The 15,430-nt window shown below is 46.9% G+C and overlaps 1 protein-coding gene across 4 annotated transcripts in view; it reads right to left on the reverse strand.

Moving 5' to 3' along the window:
- Window positions 1-15,430, reverse strand: part of KREMEN1 (kringle containing transmembrane protein 1) — a 122,764-nt gene that overhangs the window by 25,464 nt on the left and 81,870 nt on the right. For 2 of the 4 annotated variants that reach the window (XM_063623408.1, XM_063623406.1), the window contains exon 10: window positions 10,782-12,690. The exons of the other annotated variants lie outside the window; for them this stretch is intronic. In XM_063623408.1, coding sequence (XP_063479478.1) covers window positions 12,628-12,690 — 63 coding nt within the window. In that variant the 3' untranslated portion in view covers window positions 10,782-12,627. Of the gene's footprint in view, window positions 1-10,781; window positions 12,691-15,430 lie in introns of those variants that run through there. 4 annotated transcript variants of the gene reach the window in all.

Raw genomic sequence — 15,430 nt, forward strand, 5'->3', positions numbered from 1 at the left:
CCTGTGTCCTTTGCATCCAGCAGAATACCAGTCACCTAGCAGGTGCTCAATACGTATTTGTGGGGGGGGGGGGGAAAAAAGAGCCATCTGGTCACTCAGAAGCACACGACTAGGAGGAGAGTGTGCAAGTGTGTGGATGTGTGTGCATGTTATGGTGCGTGTGCATGTGGGTGATGTGTGCATGGGTACTTGTGTGCTTGCACCTGTGTGTGCATGTGTGCACACGTGGTGTGTGTGTGGTGAGGGGATAGGTCTTCTGATGGTGACCCTGCCTTCCAGCAAATTTGACCCAGTCACTGTCCTGGAACCTGACCCATTCTGAATGGCGGCCCCTCATCTTGGGGCAAAATGGGGAGTGACAGGAGGGAGGCAGCTCTTTCCTCTCCCCCTGCTAACTGGCGCCCTCCCAGGGCCTAAGCTCCCCTTGACCTGTGTGAGAGTCTGAGAGAAGATGCCAGTCCCCCTGGGGACCCGGCCGAAGGAGAGAAACACAATATCTTACCGCCTGGAGTCCAGCGTCGAATGGGGTTCAGGGGACACTTCTATCAGTCCTTGTGCTATCACCTCTGCATGCCATAGAGCTCCAACATAGCCAAGGACAGTGGAGTTCAAATCCAAGGCCTGCCACTTCTTAGTTGTTTGGTCTTGAGCAAAATTCCCTCTTTTGAGTAGGGGAAAAATTATTACTAGCCTGTTGTGATTATTGAATAGGATCATGAAGTAACACATGGTGGGCGGCAGCCTCCAAGATGAGAGTGTGGCCAATGAGCCCCACCTCCTGGCTTCATGCCCTGGTACGGTCACCTCCCATACTGAATAGGGCTGGCCTCTGTACCAATTGGATGTTGTGAAAATGACAGAGTATGATTTCTGAACTACTTTTTTTCTGTGACAGGCTCTTGCTCTGTCACCCAGGCTGGAGTGCAGTGGCACAATCGTGGCTCACTGTACCTTTGAACTCCTGGGCTCCAGGAATCTCCCGTCTCAGCCTCCAGAGGACTACAAGTACACACTACCACATCTGGCTATTTTTTTAAATTTTTTGTAGAGATAGGGTCTTGCTCTGTTGCCCTGGCCAGTCTTGAACTCCTGGCCTTTTTTTATTTTTCTTTTGAGATGGAGTCTCGCTCCGTTGCCCAGGCTGGAGCACAATGGCACAATCTCGGCTCACTGCAACCTCCACCTCCCAGGTTCAAGCGACTCCTCTGCCTTAGCCTCCCGAGCAGCTGGGACCACAGGCACGCACCACCATGCCCAGCTAATTTTTGTATTTTTAGTAGGGACGGGGTTTCACCATACTAGCCAGGCTGGTCTGGAACTCCTGACTTTGTGATCCACCTGCCTGGGCCTCCCAAAGGGCTGGGATTACAGGCGGGAGCCACCGCGCCTGGCCGAACTCCTGGCCTCTTGATCCCAAAGTGCTGGGATTACAGGTGTGACCCACCAAGCCTGGCCTAAACTGCTTTTGAATCCCTGACCCACAGAAACTCAGGATAATCATAGTTCCTTGTTTTTTTTTTTTTTTTTTTGAGACGGAGTTTCACTCTTGTAGCCCAGGCTGGAGTGCAGTGGCGCGATCTCAGCTCACTGCAACCTCTGCCTCCCGGGTTCAAGTGATTCTTCTGCCTCAGCCTCCCAAGTAGCTGGGATTACAGGCACCTGCCACCATGCCCAGCTAATTTTTGTATCTTTAGTAGAGACGGGGTTTCACTGTGTTGGCCAGGCTGGTCTCGAACTCCTGACCTCATGATCTGCCTGCCTCGGCCTCCAGTTCCTTGTTTTAAGCTGGTAAATTTTTGGATAGTTTGTTACATGGCAAAGGATGACAAATGCATGTGTGTAGTCCAATGCCTGCAGCACAGTAAGTGCTCAATAAATGATAGCAAGGCGCTGTTACTAATCAACCTTCTCTGGAATCATGCTTTGTAACCAGATTGAGATCATCGTGCCAGGTTCCTTCTCTCCTTCAACCGTTCCAGCCAATACAGCAAAGGACTGGTCCCATCAGTTTGCCAGGTGTGTCCAGATTCCTCTTTGACTTCAAGAAGGCCCCCACACCATAGTCAACAGCCGTTTCCACTTTGGACTAGTTAATTGATATCCTGCTTTTGTAAATCTCTTACATCTGGACTGTTCTTTTTAAAATGTAAGGTCCTCAGCTGGGCACAGCAATGCGTGCGTGTAATCCCAGCTACTCGGGAGGCTGAGGTGGGAAGAGCCCTTGAGCCCAGCGGTTTGAGGCTGCAGTGCGCTATGATTCAACCTGTAAATGGGCCCTGCACTCCAGCCTGGGCAACATAGCAAGACCTCGACTTTTTTTCAACTTTTATTTTAGATGTAGGGCGTACATACGCAGGTTTGTTACATGGGTGTATTGCGTGATGCTGAGGTTTGGGATATGAATGATCCCATCAGCCAGGTGGTGAGCATAGTTCCCAAGAGTGAGTTTTTCAACCCTTACTCCCTTCTCTCCCTTCCCCACTTAGTAGTCCCCAGTGTCTACTGTTGCCATCTTTATGTCCCTGAGTACCTGTATTAGTCTGTTCTCACACTGTGATAAAGAAATACCTGAGGCCGGGCGTGGTGGCTCATGCCTGTAATCCCAGCACTTTGGGAGGCTGAGGCGGGTGGCTCACTTGAGGTCAGGAGTTCCAGACCAACCTGGCCAAGATGGTGAAACCCTGTCTCTACTAAAAATACAAAAATTAGCTGGGCGTGGTGGTGGCCCCTGTAATCCCAGCTATTCGGGAGGCTGAGGCAAGAGAATCGCTTGAACCTGGGAGGCAGATGTTGCAGTGAGCCGAGATTGCGCCACTGCACTCCAGTCTGGGCGATGACAGCAAAACGCCATCTCAAAAAAACAGAACAAGAAATACATACCTGAAACTGGATAATTTATAAAGGAAAGAGGCTTAATTGACTCACAGTTCCGCATTTTTTGCTGGGGAGGCCTCAGGAAACTTACAAGCACGGCAGAAGGCAAAAAGGGAAAAGATGGCAAGAGAGCCTGAGAGCTGGCGCAGGAAAAAATTCCACTTTTAAAACCATCAGATCTCGCAAGACTCGCTCACTATCACGAGAACGGCGGGGCGGGGCGGGGGGAATTGCCCCCGTAATCCTTCACTCCCCCAACACGTGGGGATTACAAGTCCCTTCCTCGGCAAGCAGGGACTACGATTCAAGATGAGATTTGTGTGAGGACACAGAGCCAAACCATCTCAGTACCCAATGTTTATGGTTTTATGTACTTGTGAATGGCCTCCAGCTGGATCTGTGTTGCTGCAAAGTACGTGATTTCATTTTTTTAAGATTATGTAGTATTCCACAATGTATATGTACTACGATTTCTTTATCTAATCCACCACTGATGGGCACTTGCGTTGATTCCTTGTCTTTGCTATTGTGAATAGTGCTGCAATGAACACACAAGTGCCTATGTCATTTTGGTATAATACTTTGTTTTCTTTTGGATATATACCCAATAATGGAATTGCTTTTTTTTTTTTCTTTTTTTTTTTGTGACGGAGTTTTTGGTTTTGCTCTTGTTGCCCAGGCTGGAATGCAGTGGCACAATCTCAGTTCACTGCAACCTCCACCTCCAGGGTTCAAGCAATTCTCCTGCCTCCTGAGTAGCTGAGATTACAGGCGTCTGCCACCACGCCCAGCTAATTTTCTGTATTTTTAGTGGAAACGGGGTTTCACCATGTTGGCCAGGCTGGTCTTGAACTCCTGACCTCAGTTCATCCACCTGTCTCAGCCTCCCAGAGTGCTGGGATTACAGGTGTGAGCTACTGTGCCCAGCCGGCATTGCTTTTCTTGTTCCAAGGGGAATGCTTCAGTGTTTGCCAGTTCAGTTCTGATGTTGGCTGTGGGTTTGTCATAGATGGCTCTTATTATTTTGAGGTACGTTCCTTCGATGCCTAGTTTCTTGAGGGTTTTTATCACGAAAGGATGTTGGATTTTATTGAAAGCATTTTCTGCATCTATTGGGATGATGATTTTTGTTTGTAATTCTGTTTCTGTGGTGAATCACATTTATTGATTCATGCATGTTGAACCAATCTTGCATCACAGGAATGAAACCTACTTGATCATAGTGAATTAATCTTTTTTTTTTTTTTTTTTGAGATAGAGTCTCGCCTTGTTGTTCAGGCTGGAGTGCAGTGGCACAATCTCAGCTCACTGCAACCTCCACCTCCAGGTTCAAGTGATTCTCCTGCCTCAGCCTCCCAAGGAGCTGGGATTACAGACATACACCACCGTACCTGGCTAATTTTTTTGTATTTTTAGTAGAGACGGGGTTTCGCCATGTTGGTCAGGCTGGTCTCGAACTTGTGGCCTCTAGTGATCTATCCACCTCAGCCTCCCAAAGTGCTGGGATTACTGCATGAGCCACCACCCGGCCAACTTTTTGATGTGCTGTTGAATTCAGTTTGCTAGTATTTTGTTGAGGATTGTTGTGTCTATGTTCATCAGGGATATTGGCCTGAAGCTTTCTTTTTTCACTGTGTCTTTGCCAGGTTTTGAGGTCACGGTGATGCTGGCTTCACAGAATGAGTTACAGAAGAGTTCCTCCTACCTGATTTTTTGGAATAGTTTCAGTAGAATTGGTAGCAGCTCTTCCTTGTACATCTAGTGGAATGTGGCTGTAAATCTAACTGGTCCAAAGCTTTTTTTGACTGGTAAGTTTTTTAGTACCGATTCAATTTCTTTTTTTTTTTTTTTGAGATGGAGTCTCGCTCTGTCACCCAGGCTGGAGTGCAGTGGTGCGATCTCGGCTCACTGCAAGCTCTGCCTCCCGGGTTCACGCCATTCTCCTGCCTCAGCCTCCCGAGTAGCTGGGACTACAGGCGCCTGCCACCACGCCTGGCTAATTTTTTGTATTTTTAGTAGAGACGGGGTTTCATCATGTTAGCCAGGATGGTCTTGATCTCCTGACCTCATGATCTGCCTGCCTTGGCCCCCCAAAGTGCTGGGATTACAGGCGTGAGCCACCACGCCCGACCAGTGCTGATTCAATTTCTGAACATGATATTGATTTGTTCAGTCTTTCAGTTTCTTCCTGATTCACTCTTGGGAGATGGTGTGTTTCCAGGAATTTATCTATTGCCTCTAGATTTTCTAGTTTATGTGTGCAGAGGTGTTCATAATAGTCTCTGAGGATCTTTTGTATTTCTTTTGTATTGTGGGGTCACTTATTACAAGTGACACCTTTGTTATTTCTGATTTTGCTTATTTGATCTCTCTTTTTTTTCTTTGTTAATCTAGCTAGGGGTTTACTGATCCTGTTTATCCTTTCAAATAATCAACTTTTGGTTTTTCTGATTCTTTGTATGAATTTTTGTGTCTCAATTTCATTAAGTTCTACGCTGATTTTAGTTATTTCTTTTCTTCTGCTATCTTCTGGGTTAGTTTGTTCTTGTTTATCTAGTTCCTCTATGTGTGATATTAGATGGTTAATTTGAGGGCTAACTTTTTGAGGTAGGCAATTAGCACTATCAGCTTTCCTCTTAACACTGCTTTTGCTGCATCCCAGAGATTTTGGTATTTTTTATCTCTGTTTTCATTTCTTTCAAAGAATTTTTTTGATTTTGTGCCTTTATTTTGTTGTTTACCCCCAAAATCATTCAGGAGCAAGTCATTTAATTTTCGTATAATTGTGTGGTTTTGAGAGATCTTTTTTTTTTTTTTATTTATTTATTTATTTTTTTATTTATTTATTTTTTATTATACTTTAGGGTTTTAGGGTACATGTGCACAATGTGCAGGTTTGTTACATATGTATCCATGTGCCATGTTGATTTCCTGCACCCATTAACTCGTCATTTAGCATTAGGTGTATCTCCTAATGCTGTCCCTCCCCCCTCCCCCCACCCCACAACAGTCCCCGGAGCGTGATGTTCCCCTTCCTGTGTCCATGAGTTCTCATTGTTCAATTCCCACCTATGAGTGAGAACATGCGGTGTTTGGTTTTTTGTCCTTGCGATAGTTTACTGAGAATGATGGTTTCCAGTTTCATCCATGTCCCTACAAAGGACACGAACTCATCATTTTTTATGGCTGCATAGTATTCCATGGTGTATATGTGCCACATTTTCTTAATCCAGTCTATCGTTGTTGGACATTTGGGTTGGTTCCAACTCTTTGCTATTGTGAATAGTGCCGCAATAAACATACGTGTGCATGTGTCTTTATAGCAGCATGATTTATAGTCCTTTGGGTATATACCCAGTAATGGGATGGCTGGGTCAAATGGTATTTCTAGTTCGAGATCCCTGAGGAATCGCCACACTGACTTCCACAATGGTTGAACTAGTTTACAGTCCCACCAACAGTGTAAAAGTGTTCCTATTTCTCCACATCCTCTCCAGCACCTGTTGTTTCCTGATTTTTTAATGATGGCCATTCTAACTCGTGTGAGATGGTATCTCACTGTGGTTTTGATTTGCATTTTTCTGATGGCCAGTGATGAGGAGCATTTCTTCATGTGTTTTTTGGCTGCATAAATGTCTTCTTTTGAGAAGTGTCTATTCATGTCCTCTGCCCACTTTTTGATGGGGTTGTTTGTTTTTTTCTTGTAAATTTGTTTGAGTTCATTGTAGATTCTGGATATTAGCCCTTTGTCAGATGAGTAGGTTGCAAAAATTTTCTCCCATTGTGTAGGTTGCCTGTTCACAGAATTGGAAAAAACTACTTTAAAGTTCATATGGAACCAAAAAAGAGCCCGCATCGCCAAGTCAATCCTAAGCCAAAAGAACAAAGCTGGAGGCATCACGCTACCTGACTTTAAACTATACTACAAGGCTACAGTAACCAAAACAGCATGTTACTGGTACCACAACAGAGACATAGATCAATGGAACAGAACAGAGCCCTCAGAAATGATGCCGCATAGCTACAACTATCTGATCTTTGACAAACCTGACAAAAACAAGAAATGGGGAAAGGATTCCCTATTTAATAAATGGTGCTGGGAAAACTGGCTAGCCATATGTAGAAAGCTGCAACTGGATCCCTTCCTTACACCTTATACAAAAATTAATTCAAGATGGATTAAAGACTTATATGTTAGACCTAAAACCATTAAAATCCTACAAGAAAACCTAGGCAATACCATTCAGGACATAGGCGTGGGCAAGGACTTCATGTCTAAAACACCAAAAGCAATGGCAACAAAAGCCAAAATCGACAAATGGGATCTCATTAAAGTAAAGAGCTTCTGCACAGCAAAAGAAACTATCATCAGAGTGAACAGGCAACCTACACAATGGGAGAGATCTTCTTAAGTATTTATTTATTTATTTATTTTTTGAGATGGAGTCTCGCTCTGTCACCAGGCTGGAGTGCAGTGGCATGATCTCGGCTCACTGCAACCTCCCCCTCCCAGGTTCAAGTGATTCTCCTGCCTCAGCCTCCCAAGTAGCTGGGATTACAGGCACCTGCCACCATGCTGAGCTAATTTTTTTTTTTTTTTTGTATGTTTAGTTGAGACAGGGTTTCACCATGTTGGCCAGGCTGGTCTCGAACTCCTGACCTCAAGTGATCCACCTGTCTTGGCCTCCTGAAGTGCTAGGATTACAGGCGTGAGCCACCACACCCAGCCGAAATCTTCTTAGTATTTTCTGTCTTTATTCTACTGTGGTCCAAGAGTATGGCTGGTATGATTTTGATTTTTTTGAATGTATTGAGACTTGCTCTATGGCCGAGCATGTGGTTGATCTTGGAATATGTTCCATGTGCGGATGAGAAGAATGTATATTCTGTGGCTGATGGGTGGAGTTTTCTGTAGATGTCTAATAGGTCCAATTGGTCAAGTGCTGAGTTTAAGTCCAGAAATTCTTTGGTAGTTTTCTGCCTTGATTATCTGTGTAATGCTCTCAGTGGGGTGTTGAAGTCCTCCACTATTATGGGGCTAAGAGACCTTATCTTTAAAAAAATGTCCAGGTCTCCTTAAGTGTTTCTGCATATATGTAAGTAGAGTCCCCTGAGGTTAGCCTCCCTCTTGCTTTAATCTGATGTCCCCATTTTCCTTTATGGGCACCAGGACTTCATCCACCCATCTGCCATCCTCAACATCACGTCACGTGCAGAGTTCATCATTCTCTGTTTGTGAAAAATCTCTCACAGTAAGCACCTGTTTCTGACCAGTCTTGCTCCTTAGCAAGGACAGTCTGAAACCTGTGCTTCTTGAATGTTTGTTTATTTGTTTTTTTATTTTTGTTTTTGTTTTTTTAGACAGAGTCTCGCTCTGTTGACCAGGCTGGAGTGCAGTGACGCGATCTCGGCTCACTGCAACCCCCGTCTCCCGGGTTCATGCAATTCTCCTGCCTCAGCCTCATGAGTAGCTGGGATTACAGGCGTGTGCCACAACGCCTGGCTAATTTTTGTATTTTTAGTAGAGATAGGGTTTCACCATGTTGGTCAGGCTGGTCTCGAACTCCTGACCTCATGATCCACCCACCTCAACCTCCCAAAGAGCTGGGATTACAGGCATCAGCCACCGCTCCTGGCCTTTGGTTTTGTTTTGTTTTTGCTTCCTGAATGTTTACAACTGAGAACATTAAGGAGCAAAACACTCCTGGGATGGCTGGGTGCAGTGGCTCATGCCTGAAATCCCAGCACTTTGGGAGGCCAAGAAGGAAGGATCACTTGAGCCCAGGAGTTCGAGACCAGCCTGGGCAACGAAGTGAGATCCTGTCTCTAAAAAAACAAACAAACAAAACACTTGGCTGGGCACCGTGGCTCATGCCTGTAATCCCAGCACTTTAGGAGGCCAAGGCAGGTGGATCACTTGAAGTCAGGAGTTCGAGACCAGCTCTGGCCAACATGGAGAAACCCTGTCTCTACTAAAAATACAAAAATTAGCCCAGCTTGGTGGCAGCTGCATGTAATCCCAGCTACTTGGGAGGCTGAGGCAGGAGAATTGCTTGAACCCAGGAGGCAGAGGTTGCAGTGAGCTGAGCAGTGAGCCAGCCTGGGCAACAGAGTGAGACTCCGTCTCAAAAAACAAAAACAAAACAAAAAATCAACACTCTTGAGCTGACCACTACTGCCGTTCATCCTCCAGACCCATTTCCTGTGGTCTTCATCTCCCACCAGGCTGGCAAATAACCATCAGCCACAGCCATGCCCTGGAGGTGGGGCCATCTGGAACAAAGACTGATCCCTTCTGGACTCAGGACTAACTTTGTAATTTGTGAGGTCCAGTGCAAAATAAAAATATGGGGCCCCTTCTTGGAAAATGATTAAGAATTTCAAGACAGTGACAGCTAGGGCCAAATGTGGGGCCTTTGTGAGGATGGGCCCTGTGTGACTGTGGAGGCTGCACATCCATGAAGCTGCCCTGCTGGTGGCAGAGACCTTTCCAGCCCACCAGGCCCAGTTTCCCTAGAATGCCCCGTGCCCCATGTCGGCGCCTCTCCTCTGTTTTCCCTTTTCCTTCCCTAGTGCCCTCTCACATCCTCTTTCCTGCAAAGTGAGCCAGGAATCTTGGCTGGCGTGGCCTCCCCTTGATGTCTTCAGGGCTATTGGGTTTCCCTTGACATTCATCTGGGGGACTCTGCCTCTTGCTCCGGCATCATTTTGTCCCTCTACTGCCATGGCTGGCTGCATGTGAGGAACCTGGACCACATGGGGCCAGATTGCAAATTGGTACCCCGTGTTTTACCCGTGTTTCTCACACTGGGCCAGCCCACTTCTCCAGCCTGATGCTCTCATGTGCTGAGCAACAATCTCAAGGCATTCTGGGCCCTGACATGACTACGAGCTTTTGAATAGTGTGGCAGAGACAAGCTATATATTCGCTAATTTCATTGTACACAACTCCTGGCCCACTGGAAGACTACATTTCCCAGTGGCCCTTGCATCCAGGTGAGACCACGTGACCTGTAACGGACAATGAAATGTGAGGGGAAATGGAGTACAGGACTCCTAGGCCATGTCCCTCTGCCATGTTTGCTCACCCGACCTGCCTGTGACACAGATGGTGGAACGACAAGATGGAAGCAATCCCTTCTTACTTTGTAGTCTCCCTTAGAGGCTACACAATGCCCTTCTCCCAGCCCAAGGGCTCAGGGAATGTATCTAGGGGGATTGGCTTTCACCCCATTTTCCAAGGCGGGTCCTTGCCACCAGCCTCCATGTTTTCAGGAAGCTCCATGCAGCCATGGACATGACATTGGCCACAGAGGCAAAGTCATGGTGGGGGCTGCATGTGGTGGCTCACACCTGTAATCTCAGCACTTTGGGAGGCCGAGGCAGGTGGATCACTTGAGGCCAGGAGTTCGAGACCAGCCTGGCCAACATGGTGAAACACCATCTCTACTAAAAATACAGAAATTAGCTGGGCATGGTGGCGCATGCCTGTAATCCCAGCTATTTGGGAGGCTGAGGCAGGAGAATCACTTGAACCCAGGAGGTAGAGGTTGCAGTGAGCTGAGATCGCACCATTGCACTCCAGCCTGGGCGACAAGAGTGAGACTCTGTCTCAAACAACAAAAAACAAAGTCATGGTGGGGCCTTGGACACGAATTCTGCTCTCTGGACCTCAGCTCCCCCATTGGAAAGAAGGCAATCCCCCAGCCTCTCATGATGGAATTCTGGTCCCGGGGACAGCTGAGAGCTGTCCACTCGCTCTCTCTGACTACATCCAAGGGAAGACCTGACTGTAATCTTTGCGTGGAGGACCCACAGGTCGGCTCCTCTGAGCTTGGCATAGTTTGTAGAAGCCTGAAGACGATAACCCTCTGGAAAGAGTTTTCCAATATGAATATGTGGGGATGGGCAGGTGTGGCTTCAAAGTTGCAAAAAGGGTTCAGTCCATCTTTGCCCCCAATTACCAGCAGGATGACCTTGGGCTAGGAACACCTGTCTGAAGAAGAGATTTTATCCACCCAGGATTAAGTGATGGCAGCACAGACTTTATTTCTCCGAGACTCAATTTCCTCATCTATAAAAATGGGAATAGAACTATACCTACCTCATGGGGTTGCTGGGAGAGTCAGAGGAAATAAGGCACCATATGTAGAGTTGAGCGGGGAGCCAGGTCTGAGGGTGTTTAGTGAATGTCAATGTCAAGATGACCAAGTGCCTGCCCCTCAGCAGCCTTGCTCCTCCCAGCTCTGCGCGTAGGCCCTGGGGCTCCCCCGAGTGGTTTGATGAACGCTAGGGCTGCTCACAGCCCTTCATCTGGAATGGGGTGCAGCAGTGTGGGGGCCTTCTTAGGGGTGGGTTCCTAGTACCTCATTTAGAGTTTTGAAGAGGCAGCCAATATCCTGTGCGGAGAGCATTCCAAGGCCTGGAAGGCCCACCAATCACCAAGTTCTAGCACAGGCCCAATCAATCACTCCCACAACCTGCCGCAGACTGGCTGGCGGAAAGATCAGACGCCCTGGTTGCTGAGGGTTAATTACCAACTTGGGCACCATTGGCTCAGGGAGAAATTGCAAGAGTCTTTCTCTTTTTGTCTCTTTCCAAAGGCATAAACATTTGTATTGCAAGTGGCCCAGGGGCCCTGGAGATGTTTATTTTGTAGTTAACAAAGAGAAGGACATTTTGGCTTGGGAGCTGAGCATTCTGCTGGCCCAAAGCTTCTGGGAGACTCCCTGCACTGGGAGGTGTCTCCAGGAGTGGCTCAGGGTGGGGCAGGGCAGTGGCGTGGGTGATGCTGGGCAGCAGAATAGATGTCTAGTCCAGGGCATTGGCCAGGCCCCCTCCTGGGGGCAAGCAGGGGAAGCAGTGTTCCTCAGTGCTCCTAGTGTGTGCTGGAAACACACGCACCAGCCTTTTAACAGTGCTTCTACTGAGCAGTGTGACAGTGAGAGAGACTTATGTTGTTCTTTTTGTTTTGTGTGCTTTCCAAATTTTTTTTTTTTTGAGATGGAGTTTCGCTCTTGTTGCCCAGGCTGGAATGCAGTGGCACCGTCTCAGCTCACTGCAACCTCCACTTCCCGGGTTCAAGTGATTCTCCTGCCTCAGCCTCCTGAGTAGCTGGGATTACAGGCACGCACCACCACGCCCAGCTAATTTTTGTATTTTTAGTAGAGACAGGGTTTCGCCATGTTGACCAGGCTGATCTCAAACCCCTGACCACAGGTGATCCGCCTGCCTTGGCCTCTCAAAGTGCTGGGATTACAGGTGTGAGCCACCATGCCCAGCCTCCAAATTTTAAAATAATCCACCTGTACTTTATTTTCAAACTTGCACATGTAATGCATGAATGTAAGAGATTCAAGCCACATATAAAATATCAAATAAAATGTGAAAATGTAAGTGTCCTCACCTTCTCTTTTCCCTTTTGTTTTTTGGAGACAGGGTTTCACTCTGTTGCCCAGGCCAGAGTGCAATGGCGTGATCACGGCTCACTGCAGCCTAGACCTCCCAGGCTCAAGTGATTCTCCCACTTCAGCCTCCTGAGTAGCTAGGACTACAGGCACACACCACCATGCTTGGCTAATTTTTATATTTTTTGTAGACACCGGGTTTTGCCATGTTGCCCAGGCTGGTCTCGAACTCCTGGGCTCAAGAGATCCACTTACCTTGGCCTCCCAAAGTGCTGGGATTACAGGCGTAAGCAACTGCCTCTGGCCCCCTCCTGTCTTCCTTCCTTCCTTTTCCACACGATAAGAGTTAGACACAGACCTTGCAGGACTTTGCTGGTGCCTTTGTATACACATACATATATTTCCCTCCCTGTTTTTAAAATTTGGCCAAAAAAAAAAAACTACACTTATGCTTTGTTCTTTGACTTTTTTCACATAAGATATTCTGATACAGTGTATGTAGAGGCACTACATTAATTTGTTCTTTTTTTTCATTGCCTTTGGAGATTATACACCACATTAATTTCAATGGTGACATAGGATTTCACAGTATGTAGAATAATTCATCTGATCACTTATCTGATGGAATGAGTTCTTTAGAGGGCTTGGTGAGAGTGAAACCTGGGCTAATGTCCAGGTTTAGGGTCAGGAAACCTGTGACATTAATTTTTTCTTTTTTCTTTTCTCTCGCAATTTTGCCCAGGCTGATTCTGAACTCCTGGGCTCAAGGCATCCTTCCCCTCAGCTTCCAGAGTAGCTGGGATTACAGGCACGCATCACCGCGCTGGGCAAAAAATCCGTGTAACTGTAACGGAAGGGCTTGAGTGCAGTTGCGGTTCAGGGCTGGCCTTCTTCCGCAGATCTGCGGTCTTACCACGCGGCGGCGCTGGTGAGCAAGCCTGCGCCGGGACGGCTCCTGCAGGAAAGGCGAGGGCGGCAGGAGGCGACGGCTAGGGGGGCTCTGCCGCAGCGTGAGCTGGGCGGGCGGGCAGCTCCTTACCTCTGCCAGCTGGGCCAGGGGCATTAGCCTATTTGTCCACCTGCAGCATTGGGGGAACTATGAGGACATTCAAATTCTGCATTTGTTCCCTTACCTGAAGCAACAGATAAGGAAATCCACTGCAGGCAGGGAGTCGGCAGAAAAGGGTATTTTCGCCCAACACCTAGGTCCCTAAGAAAGTGAAGGTCAGTAGATACTTTTATTAAATGGGGTCACATATTGAAGGTCTTGGGGAAAACCAGCTACTTGAAGGAACCAAGTCAGGAATTATTCTCTAAGGAGGGAACTGCCCCTACTTTGTGCATTGTAAACTTGGAGTTTGATAAATAGGGTTCTCAATCTGAAAGGCAGGGCAAATCTGAGGTGCCCCCTGCTCCTGGTGGTCCCCTTAGTTTACTGATAAAAATTGTTAAAATGTATTGAGGACTCACAGGCCAGTCACTGAGCTAAATATTGTACCTTTCTTATTTCATTTAATCTTCACAACAATCCTATGAGAAACTACTGCTGTATCTCTTTTCTTTTCTTTTTTTTTGAGATGAAGTCTCGCCCTGTTACCCAGGCTGGAGGGCAGTGACTAGATCTCGGCTCACTGCAACCTCCGCCTCCCAGGTTCAAGCGATTCTCCTGCCTCAGCCTCCCAGAGTAGCTGGGATTACAGGTGCCCGTCACCACGCCAGGCTAATTTTTTTGTATCTTTAGTAGAGACGGGGTTTCAACATGTTGACCAGGCTGGTCTCAAATTCCTGACCTCAGGTGATCCGCCCGCCTCGGCCTCCCAAAGTGCTGGGATTATAGGCATGAGCCACCACACCCAGCCTGTACCTATTTTCTAGATGAATAAGTGGAGGTTATAAAGGAGCCAGGCATGGTGGCTGGTGCCTGTAATCTCAGCACTTTGGGAGGCCAAGATGAGAGGATCACTTGAGCCCAGGAGTTCAAGACCAACCTGGGCAACATAGTGAGATCCTGTCTCTACAATAATTTTTTTTTAAAAAATCAGCTGGACGTAGCAGCCCACGCCTGTGGTCCCAGCTACTCAGGAAGCTGAGATGGAAAGATTGTTCAAACCCAGGAGAGTGAGGCTGCAATGAGCTATGATTGTGCTGTCAGAGGCAATGGAACCAGAGTGACTCCATCTTGAATAGGGGCTGAATAAAATGAGGCTGAGACCAGCTGGGCTGCATCTCAGCAGCCTAAGGAGGTCGGGCCTCAGACCTAAGGAGGTCGGGCATTCTTAGTCACAGGATGAGATAGGAGATCGGCAGGACTGGTTTCACAAGGTACAGGTCACAAAGACCCTGCTGATAAAATGAGATGCGGTAAAGAAGCCGGACAACTATCTGATCTTTGACAAACCTGACAAAAACAAGCAATGGGAAAAGGATTCCCTATTTAATAAATGGTGCTGGGAAAACTGGCTAGCCATATGTAGAAAGCTAAAACTGGATCCCTTCCTTATACCTTATACAAAAATTAATTCAAGATGGATTAAAGACTTACATGTTAGACCTAAAACCATAAAAACCCTAGAAGAAAACCTAGGCAATACCATTCAGGACATAGGCATGGGCAAGGACTTCATGACTAAAACACCAAAAGCAATGGCAACAAAAGCCAAAATTGACAAATGAGATCTAATTAAACTAAAGAGCTTCTGCACAGCAAAAGAAACTACCATCAGAGTGAACAGGCAACCTACAGAATGGGAGAAAATTTTCGCAACCTACTCATCTGACAAAGGGCTAATATCCAGAATCTACAATGAACTCAAACAAATTTACAAGAAAAAAACAAACAACCCCATCAAAAAGTGGGTGAGGGACATGAACAGACACTTCTCAAAAGAAGACATTTATGCAGCCAAAAAAACACATGAAAAAATGCTCATCATCACTGGCCATCAGAGAAATGCAAATCAAAACCACAATGAGATACCATCTCACACGAGTTAGAATGGCCATCATTAAAAAGTCAGGAAACAACAGGTGCTGGAGAGGATGTGGAGAAATAGGAACACTTTTACACTGTTGGTGGGACTGTAAACTAGTTCAACCATTGTGGAAGTCAGTGTGGCGATTCCTCAGGGATCTAGAACTAGAAATACCAT

This window comes from Symphalangus syndactylus, chromosome 18 (genome assembly GCF_028878055.3).
Source record: "Symphalangus syndactylus isolate Jambi chromosome 18, NHGRI_mSymSyn1-v2.1_pri, whole genome shotgun sequence".
Taxonomy (NCBI): Eukaryota; Metazoa; Chordata; class Mammalia; order Primates; family Hylobatidae; genus Symphalangus; species Symphalangus syndactylus.